This window comes from Nematostella vectensis, chromosome 3 (genome assembly GCF_932526225.1).
Source record: "Nematostella vectensis chromosome 3, jaNemVect1.1, whole genome shotgun sequence".
Lineage (NCBI taxonomy): Eukaryota > Metazoa > Cnidaria > Anthozoa > Actiniaria > Edwardsiidae > Nematostella > Nematostella vectensis.
The window spans coordinates 12,132,994-12,150,163 of record NC_064036.1 but is presented as its reverse complement, the minus strand read 5'-3'; the positions used below and the strand labels follow the sequence as shown (position 1 = coordinate 12,150,163).

Sequence of the window (17,170 nt, the reverse complement as noted above, 5' to 3'; positions counted from 1 at the left end):
TAATGTCCACGATTTAGGCTAGCATTGGCAACAATAATCCCCCGAGAAGCTTAATTTGATGTCAAAATACCAGGGTCGATTCAAGAATGGTTTGTCTTCGGTTGATAACAACTTGATGACAGAACAAACACGATTTGCTTGTCTAGTATTTATAGCCAATTTTGTTTGACAATCACAGCCCTTCTGTCCTGGTAAATACTAGTTTCAGTGGCAAAATGTCAACAATGGGCCGGGTAATAGAAACAGGGTAAATACTCAATGTAGCAGTGTAATAGACCTTGGCTGGAGCACTCGAGTAGCATGTCTCGCTCGTAAGTCGCGTTAATAAGATCACGACGATGAAGCAATGCCATGGAGTGACGAAGGTGTCGAGAGCATTGATCTTCTAATCAAATAGGTGCGAACTATCAGCCAAGTACCGATTAGTAACGATTTCTTTCATCTCCCTTCAACGCTGAAATAAATTCTTTGACCCGATGACCCAAACTACCTGGTGCTTTCCCATTAGCGATCGGCCAGTGGTTTTTAGAGTGGGAATAGCCTTGGCCCAGTATACACGAGACCTGCTGATCTCTATTTACACATTGTTATAATAACAACTACAGAAGATGTGACATTTATGCTTTATTTTTTGTTTCTTCTTGATATGATATAAAAGTTTTCCGGCACATGAAAACATCTAGTAATTTGTAAACACCCCCAGACTTTACAGATGAGAAAGCCAAGACATTTTTTTCCATTTACAATATTTCTACTATGGTAATACGAAACGCGGTACTCCTAAGACTTTAGCCAGAGCTTGTTTGATTTGCACCGCTTAAATTGGACAATAGCTGGTTAAAACTACAGCGCAAAACAACTTTGTTGTTTGGAACAATTTGCGGAGAAAGATACGAGACAAGTAACACGGAGATAAGCCTTAAACATATAGTACAAATGTGTCTTGTAGTTGAGATTGGCGTTTTACGCCCCCGGTAAAGAGAAATTACAAGAACATTGAACACTTCATATGCATTTAGATACTCTATATATAATCTATACCTACTCTTTGTCTCAATAAAGAAAGGTTTTGAAATATGGATTAAGCTATACACATGTTTCTTTTTGTATAGTCTATAAAATTTTGGTACAATCTCAAAGTCAACAATATCTCCAAAAGGACGTGAACAAGGAGAGCTAATGCTTAAAGTAAATAGTGCTTGACTGTACAAGAGGCGTCTGTTTAGCCTGCGCTGCTCGTTTATGTTTGGGTTCAAGTTCTGGGATACCGGCGTCAAGCCGATCGTGTATTCAAAATGGGGTACAAGTCAGTGTGTTGTGCACCCTCACATAAATAAACAGCACTGTCAAACGCGTGACACTAACTCTCACTTAAGATCACAATTGATTCACCTCTTTTTGCGAGCTGGACTGTCTCTACGACCTTGGAGGTATATCGTACACATGTTTGTCTTGACTCCAATAAGGGTAATGGTGCATTGGACTATGTTCAGCCGGTCGACTCCTGCACGCTACGTTTGACATCGCTACTGCCCCGTACCCGCACTGGTTATTGACGGGGTTCTGTATTTGTGTGGAGTATTGCGTACCCGTGTAGGTACTGACAGGCACTGCAGAGCCCATGTTCATGTACGGGTATACAGGAGGTACGCGTGGAGATGGTGGATTGCACGAGTATGACAGGGGTCCTGCGCTCGGCATAGCTCCCCATCTTCCCGCCGCAGCCACGCTTTGCGCTTGGTTGTATGTCGTGTACTTGGGTTGGATGTAGTTGTATGTCATTGCACGTGGATCTCCGGTGATCAGACCGTTGTTGGGTTGCAGGTTTGGCTGACGGAATGGCCTCTTCATGCGTCGCCGTCTCCTGTAATTTCCCTTCTCAAACATATCTTCGCATGCAGGATCTAGGGTCCAGTAGTTACCCTTTCTCTCGCCGCCACCTTCGCGGGGCACTTTTATGAAGCACTCATTCAAAGATAGGTTGTGTCTGATTGAATTTTGCCATCCTTTTTTATTCTTCTCATAGTACGGAAACTTGCTGATGATATACTGGTAGATTCCATTCAGGGTCAACCTCTTCTCGGGAGATTCTCGGATAGCCATCGCGATGAGCGCGACATATGAGTACGGAGGTTTGACATTCGGGTCTTTAGAAGTATCCTTGCCTTCGGCTTTGATACAATCCGTTGGACTCGCACTTCCATCTTCTTTCTTTACGTCAGTATCGTGGTTGTGCAGCTCGGTGTCCAATGTAGTGGCAGACATCGCGCTTGTGTGTGACACAGTTAATTCTGAAGTGTTGGAGTACGTTCTGCGGCAATAATATATAAATTAGAAATTCTAAAGGCTGTTTGGTGTTTGTCTTGAAATGTGAAACATGATTGGTTTGCCTATTCATTATCTATCACTTTCTATAAATATACTGACATCACGCTATCTTTTGTTCATCGGACCAATCGTCAGACACTTTACAAAGCGCCAATTGATTCATGCATTTGTCTGTTAGCAATGCGGCCACCTACTTTGGCAGCTGTACCTAGTCCGTTTATGGCTTTAATTGATTCTTCTCAGCCTCACACTCTTATTAAAAACTTCGTGCTAGGTTGCGGAGCACTAGGCGTCACGCTCGGCTGTGCTTGAGTCACTTAGCTCGCTTTTATTTACACCTTACGCGTGAAAAAAATCCGCCGTTATCTTAGTGAGTAGTGAAAAGTGAGCTTGGCACTCGCACACCCCATTGTTAACACCTGGTTTGATATTGCGCCAATCAGAGACTGGAATCTTGCAGTTGAGAGGGGTTTCAAAGGCACAAAGCGAGCCTGACCCAAACTGGGCCTAGTGCATGCTATTTAGCTTTAATTATAAGATGCAGATTTTATTTTTTATTATTATGAGTGGCCTGCTGAGTCGCCTTTCAGCTCATAATTCTGCCCCACGCTGGGAAGAGCCATTGGCTAAGGCGATGCCAATAACTTCTTTTGGACAAAAAAATCACCGGTGCAATTTCTTTTGCTTCTCCTTATACATGGTCTCAATTACACCTGTGGCAGATTGTTTCTAGTCCTGGATCAAAGAAAATTGAAATCCGCCATTCTCTTAGAAGGGAATCACCGAATCTTTTATCTGACGGGAGAACTGCTTATGAAAATTTTAAAGCCAATTCCTTGGCAATAAAGGGATTTTTAGCCCATATCTCAAGCCCCATAAGTTCTGATTAGTTTGGTCTAAAGTCTGAATGTTTAAGTTTATTTCTGAGTGTTGTTATTTTACAAGGCTTTAATTGCAGTTTATGAAAAGCTCAATATCACAAAACGAAAAATATAAGTGGATTCAATGTTCCGTTCAATTGATGAGTAGTGCGAAGACTAGTCTATTTGTCTTTGTATGTGTAAATGTTTATTCAATAAACCTGTTAAAGATTTATAACTTTTGTAAACAAACAATTTCCCGGTGATGAAGCACAAGTACTTTGCCAAATATCGCTACTCGATCAACCGGGGTGCGTTCAAATTTTAAAAGACACGATGCTCAAGATAACCAGATATTTCCACAGACTATACAGGGGAAACAATAGCTGAATTCTATCCTCTGTCTCTGTGCCTAAGGTTAAAGTTTTTTTCATTGCACGTTTCGTTTTCCGCTCTCGTTTATCAGATGCGATCAGATTGTTTGACTATGAACTTGTTCCGGAAAAATTGATCTTGTCATTTGGGTTTTGAAATAAATTAAGTGAATTCTCTTATATCTCATCTCGTTAAACCTAAACAACTCGAGTCTCAATTTTATTGGAGCTTTGTATTGTGTTTTCTTCTTTCAACAGATGTCCAACCAATCCGAAAGTTTGCTTCTGAAATCGCGAGAAAGTAAGGAGTCATATCGATATTACTAATTAAATACGCATTAGTTTTGTGCAAAAAGTTGAGTAGCTGTGTGATCATTTTCTTATGTCGTGACCTAGGTTATCGGTTGTTCATCCAAGGTGTGACAAAATAAAAAACGGCCTAAACTTTATAATGTGCCATTGTAAAATATCGTGTAACTGGGCTTAGGACTTATTATTTGTTATTTCGTTTTAACAAAAGGTAGACAATAAAAAATCTTACATGGGTAAATATTCTATAATCGCTCGCCTGGGTGAACAAGTCGGAACGCAATAATAAGACTTCCGTGTGGCTTGTTCCACATCAACGCACGCTTGTATGTAAAAAAGAAAAGTTTGTTTCCTTTTCTGTCGTTCCCAATTGGATCCTGATCAATTTATGGCACAATTACATCACAATGAACGGGGAAATAGGTTCCACGATGCATTATGTAGTGGTTATATGTCTTTCTTGTTAAAAGAAATGTGTCAATATGCACACTTGAGGTTTTTAAAAGTTCCCTTTTCACGGCCGTCAGGTCTTACAAGTTGCGTTTCTCGCTAAGATCATAGCTCAAACGTGTGCTGACAGATTGCCCCCGGGCTTATCTCGGACCCACCGCTTATGTTTACAAAACTAATTAGAATCTCGCGGTCGGAAGGTAATTATATATTCATGTTATTCATTGCATTAAGGGCGATTCAGGACCTCGCAGTTGACAGGCCCGTTGGCCAAGAAAGTCTAATTAAGTCGGGTCCATTAGCCCAGGCAAAAGCCCTTACTAGGGTCTTCTTAGAAAGAGCAAGTGGGAGACTCTTTGTGAAATTGCGCGTGTTGAGCTGTCAGATTTTCTGATATTTTAATCTCGTGTTGAAAGAAATCGCGTATGGGCTATGTACCAATGTGCTATTGGTGTGCTTTGTTTAAACGTGTATATTGAGTATATTTGGGTTACTTAAGGCACAATTCACAGAACAATAATCTTTTTCCACTTGAAGGCTTTCATTATTTCGATATTGCCCACCAAATGATCAGGTGGAAATCTAAACATCTTGTACAATTTCATAGTGTGAACTCAGGTAAATATATCGACGTGATAAATACATAAATGCTCTAAACAAAACACTGTTTTAGGATCAGGTTTCTTGTTTCTGTTTGTTTGGATTGCCTTCTCCATTGTGATACTCAGCTATCACTTTCTGTGGGGGAGATCTACAGATGAAATTATCGCGTTTGACCTTATACAAATATACTTTGCTGTGACGATTTCAGATAGACACAACTTGAAGTCGAGTAAGTAGTGATAGCCAGTTTTGTTTACCGATTACTTTGTTGGATATCTCTCCGCCACACACTCACATCTCAGCTTGAAAAAAAACACCGACACCCTACCAGGGCAAACATGAATTATTTTTCTATTTTCCGAAATTATTCAAAAGTAAAGTGCTACCCTGTTTCGTATTGGCATACCATAAAAGTCCACGTCTTTAACTCATCAATTATTTCAAGCAAAGCTTTCAATTCATTTTTTCTACTGCCAATCTCTTAAGATGGACGTATGAAAGATTAATTTTCTCAGCTCCCCGTTGAGAGGGACTCACGCATCATGTGGTAATGGTAACAGCAATCATTCTCCCCTAGCCTCTAAGCTGTTGCATTGTTATTTAACTGCGCCTTTGAAGTATTTTTGCTTTATCAACATTTTATCTAAGGGAAGATAATGTAAGTTGCTATTGTCTTCACTCTCATTACTAATAAAAGCAAATACGACAGGTACTGTCTCTTGGCACGTTTTCAATGTAACACGCTTTAAGAATTACTTCATCATTTTTTGTCTCTCTCTAGAATTTTTTTTTGCATTTTCCTCTCCTTTGGAAAGTGAACAAAAGCTCTTATCGTTCAATATTCATGACAATGTTGCCAATATCTGACACAAAGCGGCTCAGATTAGACAAGCTTACGAGGATTTTTCTTATACTGTTTTGGGAAATAAAAGTCTTCTATCCACACAATCTATGAAAATATGGCACCATATAATAGGGCTATTTTGTAAATAAAATGTATTAAAGGCAAAACAACCGTTCTACCTGAACGTGGCCGAATTCTCAAACAGATGGGTAGAAAAGTTTCTCACTTCCGTTGCGAGTCTTGCCTAAGGGGTATTTGCTTGCTAAGAAGGTGGGAGTTTCCAGCTTTAACCAGAACGTAGTTGGAAATTTCCTCCAATGAATCCTAACTAGTTGTTCGAGAAATTGTTGTGGCTAAGTTTGAGTATTGCGAAAGCTCAATGATGTGGTGTGAAGTTGGTTGTAAGGGTCATAAAATTTTTGAATGGAAGTTTCTGTTCACCATTTTTATGATCAGTTAGTAGCAGGTTGCCTCTGTGTGGAAGCCATTGTTTGCTTTACTAAGAGGATGCTCTTATTGTTCAGTCTGTTCCATTACGTATAGGTTAAAAAAGCCGTCAAATTGGCTAGTATAAAACAGTTCCGAGGACCTGAATCGTACCCAGCTGAAACGCAAATTATCCCCGAGAACAAACCGCCACGACTTACTAAATACTAAAAAAACTTAGTCCGGAAATTGATTTTTATACCAAAAATAGAATATTAAAAGTGTGCACCTGATTTGCTCAGTAAAAGGCTTCCATTTATCGTAATCTTTGCGGGAATTACTGTGAATTTAATGGCTACTCTCACCTCATCATCTAGATCCCCCTCGTGCTTAGCTCCACTTGGTTCCAAGAGCTGGTATATTAGTGCCAGAACATTCTTAGCCTCTTTCTAAGTTTGATTTAATCAATAATTCATCACAGCTCCGAGGTGATTTTTCCATGTAAAATTCTCTCCCTTTTCTCTGATTAGCACGTTATACCTGCTCTTGTTAGAAGGGTCTGACTTTGCATCCAATCGTGCTCAGTTTGGGGAAACCCGGAGCGGAGGAAATTATTTCACAAATAACACCTATCAAATGCCAGCGTGACTTTTCTTGAGAAAAAGCCACTTTTTTCCGATCACGTACATATTGTGTTTGTATTAAAAAAACTACTTTTAGATGAGCTGTGTTATTAAACTTGTTCTTTCCAAACGTTAACAGCCCACTAAACAATGGATCTATTTTATTTAACTTAATTTTTCTCAACTAATATTTGTGTTTCTATAAAACGCGTGGATTAAAATTGTCTAATGCCAGAACAAGTTATGTCGCAGAATTAGACATCACCTTGTTGTGTGGAAAATAAATTCGTTGTGCGCAAATCAAATTTGATTCCTTAAAAGGCGGCGATCGTAAGTTGTTAGCATAATAATGTACAGTTGTACTTACAAGTAGCGACTTTCGCCAGTATATAGAAAGGTTGCGATGTTTGATCGTGATGCGGCGAACTGTACTACACAACTGGGGTGATCACTTTCCCCCTCTGCCAGTATATGGGGAGGTTCCTAAGTGCTATGTCGTCTCGATTCATGAAGAGATGTTTGTTTTATCTTAAATTTAGTAACTTAAAGGTGTCAATGTTGATAAACTTTTCTGAACTATTGCCATTTTGTGCCCTCGAAAGCGCGATATGACAAAGCATATCTCCTAGTGTATTCTATCTATCTCAAATAACACAAACATCCCAAAATACTCTCACTGCAACTAGACTTTTGTCGATCTTGTAGCGGTTTTCACCTCAGGTTCAACAAGCTCTGCAGCTTTTGAAGATAAAAAAACGCCTTTTATTTGCTAGATTGTCACTTTGCAGTCTGGGGGGTGGTGTATAGAAAGGCCCCGTGGCTCTGGCATCTTCAAGATCACCTCAATTCGAATCACGAGTTTCCAATTCCCATGAGTTGTTTGCTATGAACATCTACCCCGCTATCTGAAATCACTTATTTTGACTTATTTTGACTTGAGTGTATTATAGTATCAAGGCCAAATTATGTGAGAAGAGTCGGTTATCGTAGTTTGTCAACAGCTTTACGCGAGGAAAGAGAAAACACAGCGATCAGAGACCACTTGAGCGGTATTTCCTGTCGTGATAACGCACCAAGACCTTGTACCGGTGAATGTTTATTTGGAAGCAGATAACATCAGTTTTGCATTCATTCTCTATTTGTTTTCACTTTAACTCGAGAAATTTGCTCAACAAACGATAAAACTCGATGGCTATTGAGCCTATGTTGAAGCATTTGCACTCAAAGATTTCAATTGTTCTGAAGTATATATGGTTTTATTGCGGCTGTTCGCGTGAGAGAGTGCTGATTTGTTGAAAGTTCTTTTAGCTTATCTCTACAGTTGATAGGGTAACATTCACCTACATTCACCAGTACATTAGCGCAACATCCCAATCAATCGTTGCCCACCGGTCTCTTTGTAACAGAAATCGGGTCTCGCCCCAACCCAGACTTGCCTCATAGGTGTTGCCAAATACCTTTCCTCTTAGTTTGGGGCTATATAAAGGAGTAACTTGCTAACTTCCGACAGTATCTTTGCATGGGTAGAAGAACGATAAGAATCGTAGCCAAGATATAAATTGTCACTCTTGTTCGCATTCTCAAGAGCCTCTCGACAATGAAAGTCGTACCGCCCGGTTTTCTTAGCCAAAGATGATAAAATTTACAACGACTATTACTGTGTAAACAACAACATAGAATATAGGAAGATATCTAATCTAGATGTTATACTTGTTATAGATTTTCTTTTCTTTCACCCATCAGCGTGTGTGGCCAAAAGGAATCATTTCTCAAGTATTTTGAAAGAAATACGTGTCTATGTTAGTAGAATTGATTTTCTAGATAACCTTAGCGAACTTCGAGTGCCTGAGTCAGCTTTTTCCCTCCCGTCCCACCTTAAGGCGGTTACTGGTATCCATTAAATCTATTGTTCCAGACAAATGCTGGGCTTGTACTTCCTTGTTATCAACATACTGTGAGCTTGTGGCCGCCTGATTTATAATTATCGTCTTCCTATTTTTCCCACGGTAGTATAACCAGCCATGGTATTTAAATTTAGTAACGTCGAAAAGGTCCTTGGATCGCCTGCTGTTAAACACTGTGTTTGGAAGCCAGACTTATCAGGGATAGACAAAGCGACACCAACTCGCCTGTACGAAATGTTGTATGTATTTGTCAAAAAATTGTGTATTTGTAGCGAAGTTGTCGCGAATTGTTTGTATCTGTAGCAAAGTTTATTTACTGTTTCTATTTTTCCAGCGGTTTGTGAGACACAGGGTAATAGGGTGTAACATGTCTGTGGCGTGTCTGAAAGTACGGGATGAGATTTTTTTATCAACACCTGTTGTAAATTCCTCTCAAGATCGTGTAGTGGGTTTCGCTTCTTTGTGTGAACCACTAACTAAGCGATTTTTCACAGGTGACTTTTTTGTAGTCACTATTCAAAATTCAAAATTCAAATTCAAAAGCACACTGCAGGTATGTCTATTTGAAAGTATAGATGCTGTTAACGCCCAGCCTAAGTTAGTACAATTCACCGTTTAGTATCTTAAGGTACAATCGTTTGTACCTATCATTAACCTTTATGTTTTAAGTAATTCGTTGTTCGTTTTGCTCCAATGCAATAAACTCGTTTGGTAATTATGTCGGCCCGTTTGAAAGGTAACTCGTGTGAGATGTGTTTTTAGCAATTAATTAACGAAAGGAAACACAAACGTGATTGTTCTTTTTGGGTCGAAAGCACGGAGTTCATAATTGATCTTGGTTATGAGTGCGTTTTGTAAAGACGTAACAAAATCAGTGGCAAGCTTTGTCCACACCTAGGCTGTAAAGAGACGCGCACATCGGACAATTTTCCCAGCATCAAATATTTATAGACGTGTGCATAGCTAATGCTAATATTGTACCATAACCTGGTTTGCAGTATTCGCGATAACCAATGAGGTCCGCCATACACAACAATATTTTCATTCGGTAACCGAAGTTTTCTAAACAAACCTAAATAGAAATATTTCATATATGGGTTTTTTGTGGCGAAATTCGAATTCAGCGAAAATTGCGAAATGTTCCGTGCAATTTTCCATTAAAATTAAAAGACAGACCTTTGCTTAATTGATGATAAAGAAAAGAGTGTTAACCCGTTGAGCATTTTGTGATAGCTGTGAAATACCCATGATACATTTTTCTTTAGCTAGGAGAATTACTCGTGAAATTCGTGAAAAAACAAGGAAAATGCATTTTAGTTTTACTTTGAGATTCGATTCGTTTCTAACCGCGAAGTGATTAAATTTGTTTGATAAGTCTACGATTGCTAAAATATTTCTTCTAGAAAGGCTAGCGATTGTTAAACAAGCAAATATGATATCAGCAAACAGTGTGTCCACAAAGTAAAATATCTCGACTGTATTTACACATCTAATGGATAAACAAATGCGGTTTTTTTCGCAATATGTTTAGAAAACTTTGTTGGTTGCTTGATAAATTGTGGTTAAAAACATACAATCAAGTTTATAGTTGATGCTCACCTGAAAAAGTCGGAGCTGGCGAGTAGTTCACTTGTCGACTGCTTCTGAGAACTGTGCTCTGCGCCAGTCGTTTAGTTCCTTAAATTTAGCACCATGAATTATTCATGACCTCATCATATTTGATATCGTTTCAATGGTATTTTGTTTGATAAAACATTCATAAAATATTGACTGTGTTTGTGACCGCTTTGCCAATCGCATTTGTAAACAACATTCAAAATTAACTCCAGATAACAGGGTCCCTGTTCAAATTGTATTGTCCCTTGGTTTGAAAACAATGAAATTAAAAAGCTTTGATTTATTTTATAAACGTGTTTCCCTGGTATGTATTAACTATTCATTCTATTGAGGTTCTTTTTAGACTTATTAGAGCCAGAAAAGGAACCTAGAAGTGGCCCAGGCGAACCAATAATTGTGCAGACTTTATGATCTAGCAAGCCAGCCATTAGCAATAGCCGACTTACTTTTATTCTCAAATAGAACTTCACTAAGCTGTCAGAACTAATATATGAAGTAGCATAACTTTTCTCTAGCACTCAACTTTGATAGACATTGAGTACTTGAACTTCTTCTGCGCTTTTTGAGCTCTGAAAGACAACCTAACACTAGACACTTGACAATCCTTTGCTCTCCTTGTGAAATCCTCAAAGCAAACACTTTGTTTGCTCGTAAATCTAAGAAGTTTATTTATGTGGCAGGTTGATAATGTCCATTTAATTGCATCGCCAAATATTTAATCGAGAGAAAGAGAGAGAGAGAGAATATGCGCTTGGTCAATCAATGTTTCGCATGTCTTTTCTTAATGCAAGCTGGCCTTTTTTTCGTTTCCCTCCCAAACCAGGACATTTGACGTGCAGTTATTCCAAGTGTAAGCTTTCACCACCGGACGTCCCCCTTCGGTTCTGAGATTGTAAACCTAAGTTTAGTAAATATTTGCTCAAAGTTTTGCAAACTTGGTTTATGGTTTGTTTTCTTTCAGGGTTATGATTGCGGTAGATTGTTTCTTAAGCAATTTTTAGAAATAGTCCAAATTGTTTTGCACAATAACGGATTGAGAACTCGATAACAACCCTTCTTTCTCATAGCGTTTCCCGTTTCATAGTGTTCTTTCCTTTCTTTTCATTTGACTTAAAAATATCTTGGATACCCTTATTAGTATGATTGTTCAACCCTGTCTAATAAAGTTCGTCTATTGTATGTTGTCGTAACTGGAAGAGGGCAAGACTAAACTCCTGCTCTTGAAAGTAACTTACTCGGTAATTAAAGTAAACAAGCGAAACATTGGAAAACAACAAATACGATGTTTTGTATTTTATATTTTGGATTCTCTACTTGATGAGATCTTACAAACTACAAGATTATAAGTATGACCGATAAGTCCAATTCCTATCGTCTCCTCGATTGTTTAACTGGTGGCAAACGGTAAATCCCCTTTATTGTAGTTATTGTTCGATCTTCTCATGAAACTCAATGGATATCAGATTTCTACTTCATACCAAGCAATTTATTCGACAGCTTCTTTTTCTTTTGTTACAAAAGAGTCCGTGCGCTGGGCGTTTTAATGCTTTCTAGCGATCATGTGTTCCACAGATTAAGTGGGCAGTTAGCGGGTAGCCTTCCCTTATTAAAACCTGCTCTTTTGTATCGCGCTACCAGAAAATGTTTTTCTTGTATTGTAAGAATAATTTACCAAAACAATGGCATATAATTCCTATATCAAGAGTCACTTGTAGTGAATCACAGTTCCTCGAGTCTGTATTATAACGGAAATGTCTTGAGTTGAATCGTCATGAAATCAGAGGGTTCTATGTCGGGGGCCTTTACAGTAGTTGTTCGTTTTTCTATATGAGCCTTTTCAATATAGATGTTTTGGAAAATGCTATGAAGCACATGTACCGCCAAATGTAAACATTCGGTAAAGTTCCACGTCTTAGGGATTGAACGGGTCACAGTAATAAGGTCACCCGTGTGATATGTTAGCCTGGGAAATCCTTCCTTTTTCAAGAGAAAATAATTTCACCAGTCAGATTACCCGTTTCGCGCCTCGCACACATTTCACGCCGAATCTTAAAAGTAGTTCAAACAAGGCTTACCAGTTTAGTCTATTAGTCTATCAGCTCGCGAAAAAAAGAGAAATAAACCAGTAGTTGTTCTCAAACAATACCGTGTTTGATCAAGTTTTCTGTTGGTTAGATTTTTTCTTTATTTATCCGCACACTGTTTATTGTTAACCATTTTCATAGCTGATTTTAAAGACTACAGAAGGGTGAAGGGAGATAAAAAGAGCAACATTGTTTCTTACTATGTTTACTTGAGATATATAATATTTCACGTTAACAACATAATAAATAAATTTTGCTAGATAAACAATTATAAATGGGTTTGAAAAATAAAACTATTACTACAAAACGTGACCGTTGAGACTCTCTTTATCTCCCTGTAAAACCTCTCACTGATGTAAGAAATAAAATTGTTCGAAAGGTAAAACAGTATCTCATTTTTCTTTAGCAAAAATAAAAAAGAATTAATCAGGAAAAACGGAGATATTGAATCAATAGACACGACACAGTTGTTTTTATTTGCTAAATAAGCTTGTGCGCTCCTTCATCTGATATTTTGTATCATCTATGTGAAGTGGCGCTTTTAAATACCCCTTCCACGTAAATACATTGTTATTGCATGTTTTACAACTCTGCATGCCCGAGATTCACCTGATAAGATGCAAACAAACGATGCTTGTTAGCGCTTAGAGTTTCACGCACGGACGGTGATCTGGCCACAATTTCTAAGATTCCAGCACATTAACCGTTCATAAAACATTAGGTTCAATATTTTTGTGTTTTAAACATTCTGTTTCCTTAGAGTTTGCGACATGGCGTCGATCTCCTCCCTCGAGGAGAGGGGGGAAATCTGCGGTTTTGGCCGCTAGTGCCATTGCTTTGTCTACGGTGTTTGTGTATCTATTGCCAATAAAATCCTTAGAAGGCCACAAATAAATAAGCCAAATAATACACTTTCTACAAACATTGATTTTTCTTGAAGAAAGCAAGCAAATATTAAGCTTATCTCCTCAATCAGAATTCCTTATTTCATAATCACATTATGATTGAAGTATCTGCAAGCATAGCGCGAACCCAGTCTAAGATCTTTCTTTCTTGCCTGCCATATGCTTCGGCTCATCAAATAATGTTTTTCAAAAGAGTCTGATGTTTTTGTAGTTTATTTAGAAATTCGTTTGCCAAGCCGCAAACTGCCATTTTCAATGAGATTTTGTTCCTTATTTTGGTCGTTTTGATCGACTGTCTTTGCGGCTTCCGTGTTTTTCAAACTCTGGAAAAAGAGTTTTACCGCCCCAGTGCGAAATATCATTTAGGCATTTTTATCGAGGAAAAAATGAACGTCTTTCTAATTAACTTCACTAAAAGTCCATTTTATATATGTCATTTACAGCTACATTATTGATTTCTTGATAATCTTGGAAATATCTGTTTTTAATCAAGGCAAAAGTGGGATTTGTAATTCCTAGCTATGAATTTTTCAAGTTGAGCTTTCCACCCGCTCTGTAAACAACCACTCCAAGATGTTTTCAAGCAAATAAACTTATCTCTCTATGTCTTATTCAATCCTGATTTACATGACAGTCTACAAAATACCGGGTTGTTATAGCAGTTTAAATATCAGCTTTTAATCATATCTCTAAAGATGCAATGAGGATAGACAGTTTGCTGAAAGCTCTCCTGTCTTTTATCTGTAAGTATTCACAAATTGCAAAGATAACAACACAACCTCGGGTTTTCTGGACGTAATAATAGAAAATCATCTATTTTCAATTGGTTTCTCACTAAGAATCTTTTATTACGAATCTAAAACTCCATGGTGTCTATGTGGTCCATAGCATTCACGGTACAAAACATTAATTTCCTTTCTTGTTAGAATCGGCCTTTCTAAGGTTCCTCAAGAATACGCTCTTGTGGTCGTAGCTCTTCTCAACAGACAACCGATTATTTGATGTTTAAGATTAATAATACGCGTTAGTCTTTTTAACAGAATTTCTCGGATGATTTCTAAACGTTTGGAATCCGTAAAGCGTGGTGTATTTATATTCAGCAATTTAAATCGATTAATAATATAATTATAGGCGAATATGTGTTCAGATCTTAGGAATTGCCCGAAAACTCACCAATAAACCCCGAGAGAAAGGTTTTTCATTAATGTTCGATTCCATTTTCTTTGCATTTTTTTAAGGCGAAAATCTCATATCTAATTTGCCCGTATCATCCGATGTTCCTGCTGTGTCTTTGTTTACGTTGGAGCTTCTTCCTCCTGCAGAAACTGTGAGCTGTTGTACAAAACGGCATCTCTCCCTGGGTTATTTTGAATTTTATTGTGTGACTGTTTATTCAAAAACGCTCAATTCTCTCTCAATTGCCTTTCCTAACCATAATAAACATGCTTCACTGTATTGTCACTTCACAGACTATTTCCTGCACTCTTTGCTTACGTGTGACCGCAAAGAAGAAAAACTCTCAGAAATTCAGTGAAGTATTTTTTAAGACGGCTTTCTTTTGAAGCTAATCACCAAAAAGCTACAAAAGTCCCTTAGGCTTATTTTTTTAATTTGCTCCATATTTTGCCCTGCATTTTCCTAACATAAATCGAGTTCCGGCAATTATTTTAGAAGAGGAAATGTGGCTCTCTGACTATTTCAACTAATGAATTGTGAGTCCTTTTCGTACAAATAAGCGGCGGCCTAGATGAGGCCTATGTATTAGTTCACTAACGGCTTAGATCGACTTGCGCCATAATTATAAACAGTTTGCTTTGAAAATAATCGAGTTTATTTGGATGAAATGCTGTAAAAGTTTAGTCTGCCTTTTGGTCAAGATTGTGCGCGGTCCTCTTTTCGGGTCTCCGTTGCTTACTGTCAATTTAGCACGTTGTATAGTTTCGGCTTTAGGAGAGGTTTGTCAACCCTTCACCCCCTTGTGCAATTTTCCTCTAGGCCTAATCGAATTGGGACGGATTTAACCCATAAAGTAAATATATACATTATGTTAACACCTGAAGTTTTACAGCAGCTTAACGCTTTAGCTTATAGCGATCGAGTAACTCGCGACAAATTCGCCGTGATTTTTGTTATAACGGAGCAGAAAAGACTTAAACCATTTGAAAGCAAAAGTTGGGTTTCGAATAAAAATACAATTATTATTTTTATTTAGAATTATTACAATATCTTTTTAATGTTAGGACTTCTTTTTAGATATGCCATTTAAATATTTCAATTTAGTTCTGATTTAAAAAGGGACGATCTCATTGCATGCGTACCTTTTAAGGAGACATACGATCAATAGAAGTACATTAGTGTTGGCGTGAAACGGCGTAAATTATTCATTGACCATGGCCACTCAACAACGGCTTTACGCTATTACAGTCGCACTACTTTTTTAAGTACATAGTCGTCGGCATCTCTTTGAAGATCCGCAACTCTACTCTTTACATGTTATTCATTCTTCGAAGTCTATGATTTTGTTCTCCCATTTTCGGCTTCACTAAGTTGATGCTTCTTGAAACCCTTTAACGTGCTACCAGCGCGCCTACTTTAAAAGACTCAGTTTCCCTAGGAATTATACTTGAAAACAAAGACTTCCAACATGCACGTTAATTGAACCGTTTTTAGTCGTCGGTCCGGCGTATCTGTTCCTAATTCCTTGCTAATTTACCGCTTCCTTTTTCGATTTTCTCTTAGTATGCTTCGGCAACTTTGATAAGGAATTTTTTAAGCTAATCGAAGCATACTCCACCCTTCGAAGGTACACGAACAATAATAGTTGGCGTAATTTGAGAATTGTCTACGACAGACGTACTATGCTGTACGCCATTCGCGAGTTCATTAGCTTTAATACACGCCTTGCAAACCAGTGCTAATTGTTTAAGCGTGAATATGGTCGACACTCCATAATTAACTTTATTGGACTAAACAAAGAAAGAATTGACTCTATCGAGAATGGACTTTCAACATCTTTGTTATCGTTCATCACTAACCTGTCGTCGAGCTTACACTTTGCGATACTAGTCTCAAAGAACAATACAAATACAAGGCGTCCGTTTATTTGACAATATAAACATCTTATCCTCTGAATCTGATCGAACCTCCTGAATGAATTCATGTGCTGAGGATTAGCCATTTATTTTCCTTTTCATAGAGCAATCGTTAGAGCCCCTTGCAAAAGAATTCAATTAGTGACTCTCAGTTTATTCTTGTTTGTTAGTAATAATTATCGATTGGGATGTATTTGTTTTAGAAACACGAAGACTGACTGTAACTATTTGCTGAACACCATTTCCACGTTGTCTAAAGTTGCTTTGATCCCTAACGTTATTTGTAACGTTGTTACTCTAAGTCTAAGAAAGAATGCATTAAAGAATGAAATGGTGTTCGGTCAAATGCCTCATCGTTTTCAAATAGTTTTCTGACGGTAACTGCGATACATACCGATGGGTTTCTTGTAGCTACTCTACTTTTACCCTTGCTGTTCTCGTGCAAAGGGATTCTTCGAATTTAGTTCTTCGTTCTTGCTACGGCAGCGCTCTTCGCAAGGCCTAAAGCGATAATTCCCTTCAAATTTGTTTACAACTGAATCTGGTTAATCCAATTGGTCAATTTGCTTTGGATTTTACGCACCAACAATAATTAAAAAGTAGTTTGCGCGAGCAGCTTATTGCACCAAATTATACAAACGAATTTTGGAAATTGGAGTTCTTACAGGTCGATTTCTAGCTAGGGCTAGGCTGCTTTTTTCTTCATTTATCAATGCACTCCTTGCTTAGCGATATACTTCTTGTATAAATA

The 17,170-nt window shown here is 38.0% G+C and overlaps 1 protein-coding gene across 4 annotated transcripts; it reads right to left on the bottom strand.

Moving 5' to 3' along the window:
• Window positions 1-609: 609 nt before the first annotated feature.
• On the bottom strand, window positions 610-16,937 carry LOC5520088 (forkhead box protein L2). Of its 4 annotated transcripts, none has more exons than XM_032364890.2 (2): window positions 16,814-16,937; window positions 610-2,311 (listed from the first exon to the last, which is right to left on the bottom strand). In XM_032364890.2, exon 2 carries the CDS (start codon window positions 2,263-2,265, stop codon window positions 1,417-1,419), a length of 849 nt encoding a protein of 282 aa, XP_032220781.2. In that variant the 5' UTR covers window positions 2,266-2,311; window positions 16,814-16,937; the 3' UTR covers window positions 610-1,416. The 4 variants fall into 4 exon arrangements, with proteins under 4 accessions (XP_032220781.2, XP_032220779.2, XP_032220780.2 ...); XM_032364888.2 differs by lacking the exon at window positions 16,814-16,937 and adding an exon at window positions 10,321-10,415; XM_032364889.2 differs by lacking the exon at window positions 16,814-16,937 and adding an exon at window positions 7,185-7,709.
• Window positions 16,938-17,170: the final 233 nt, after the last annotated feature.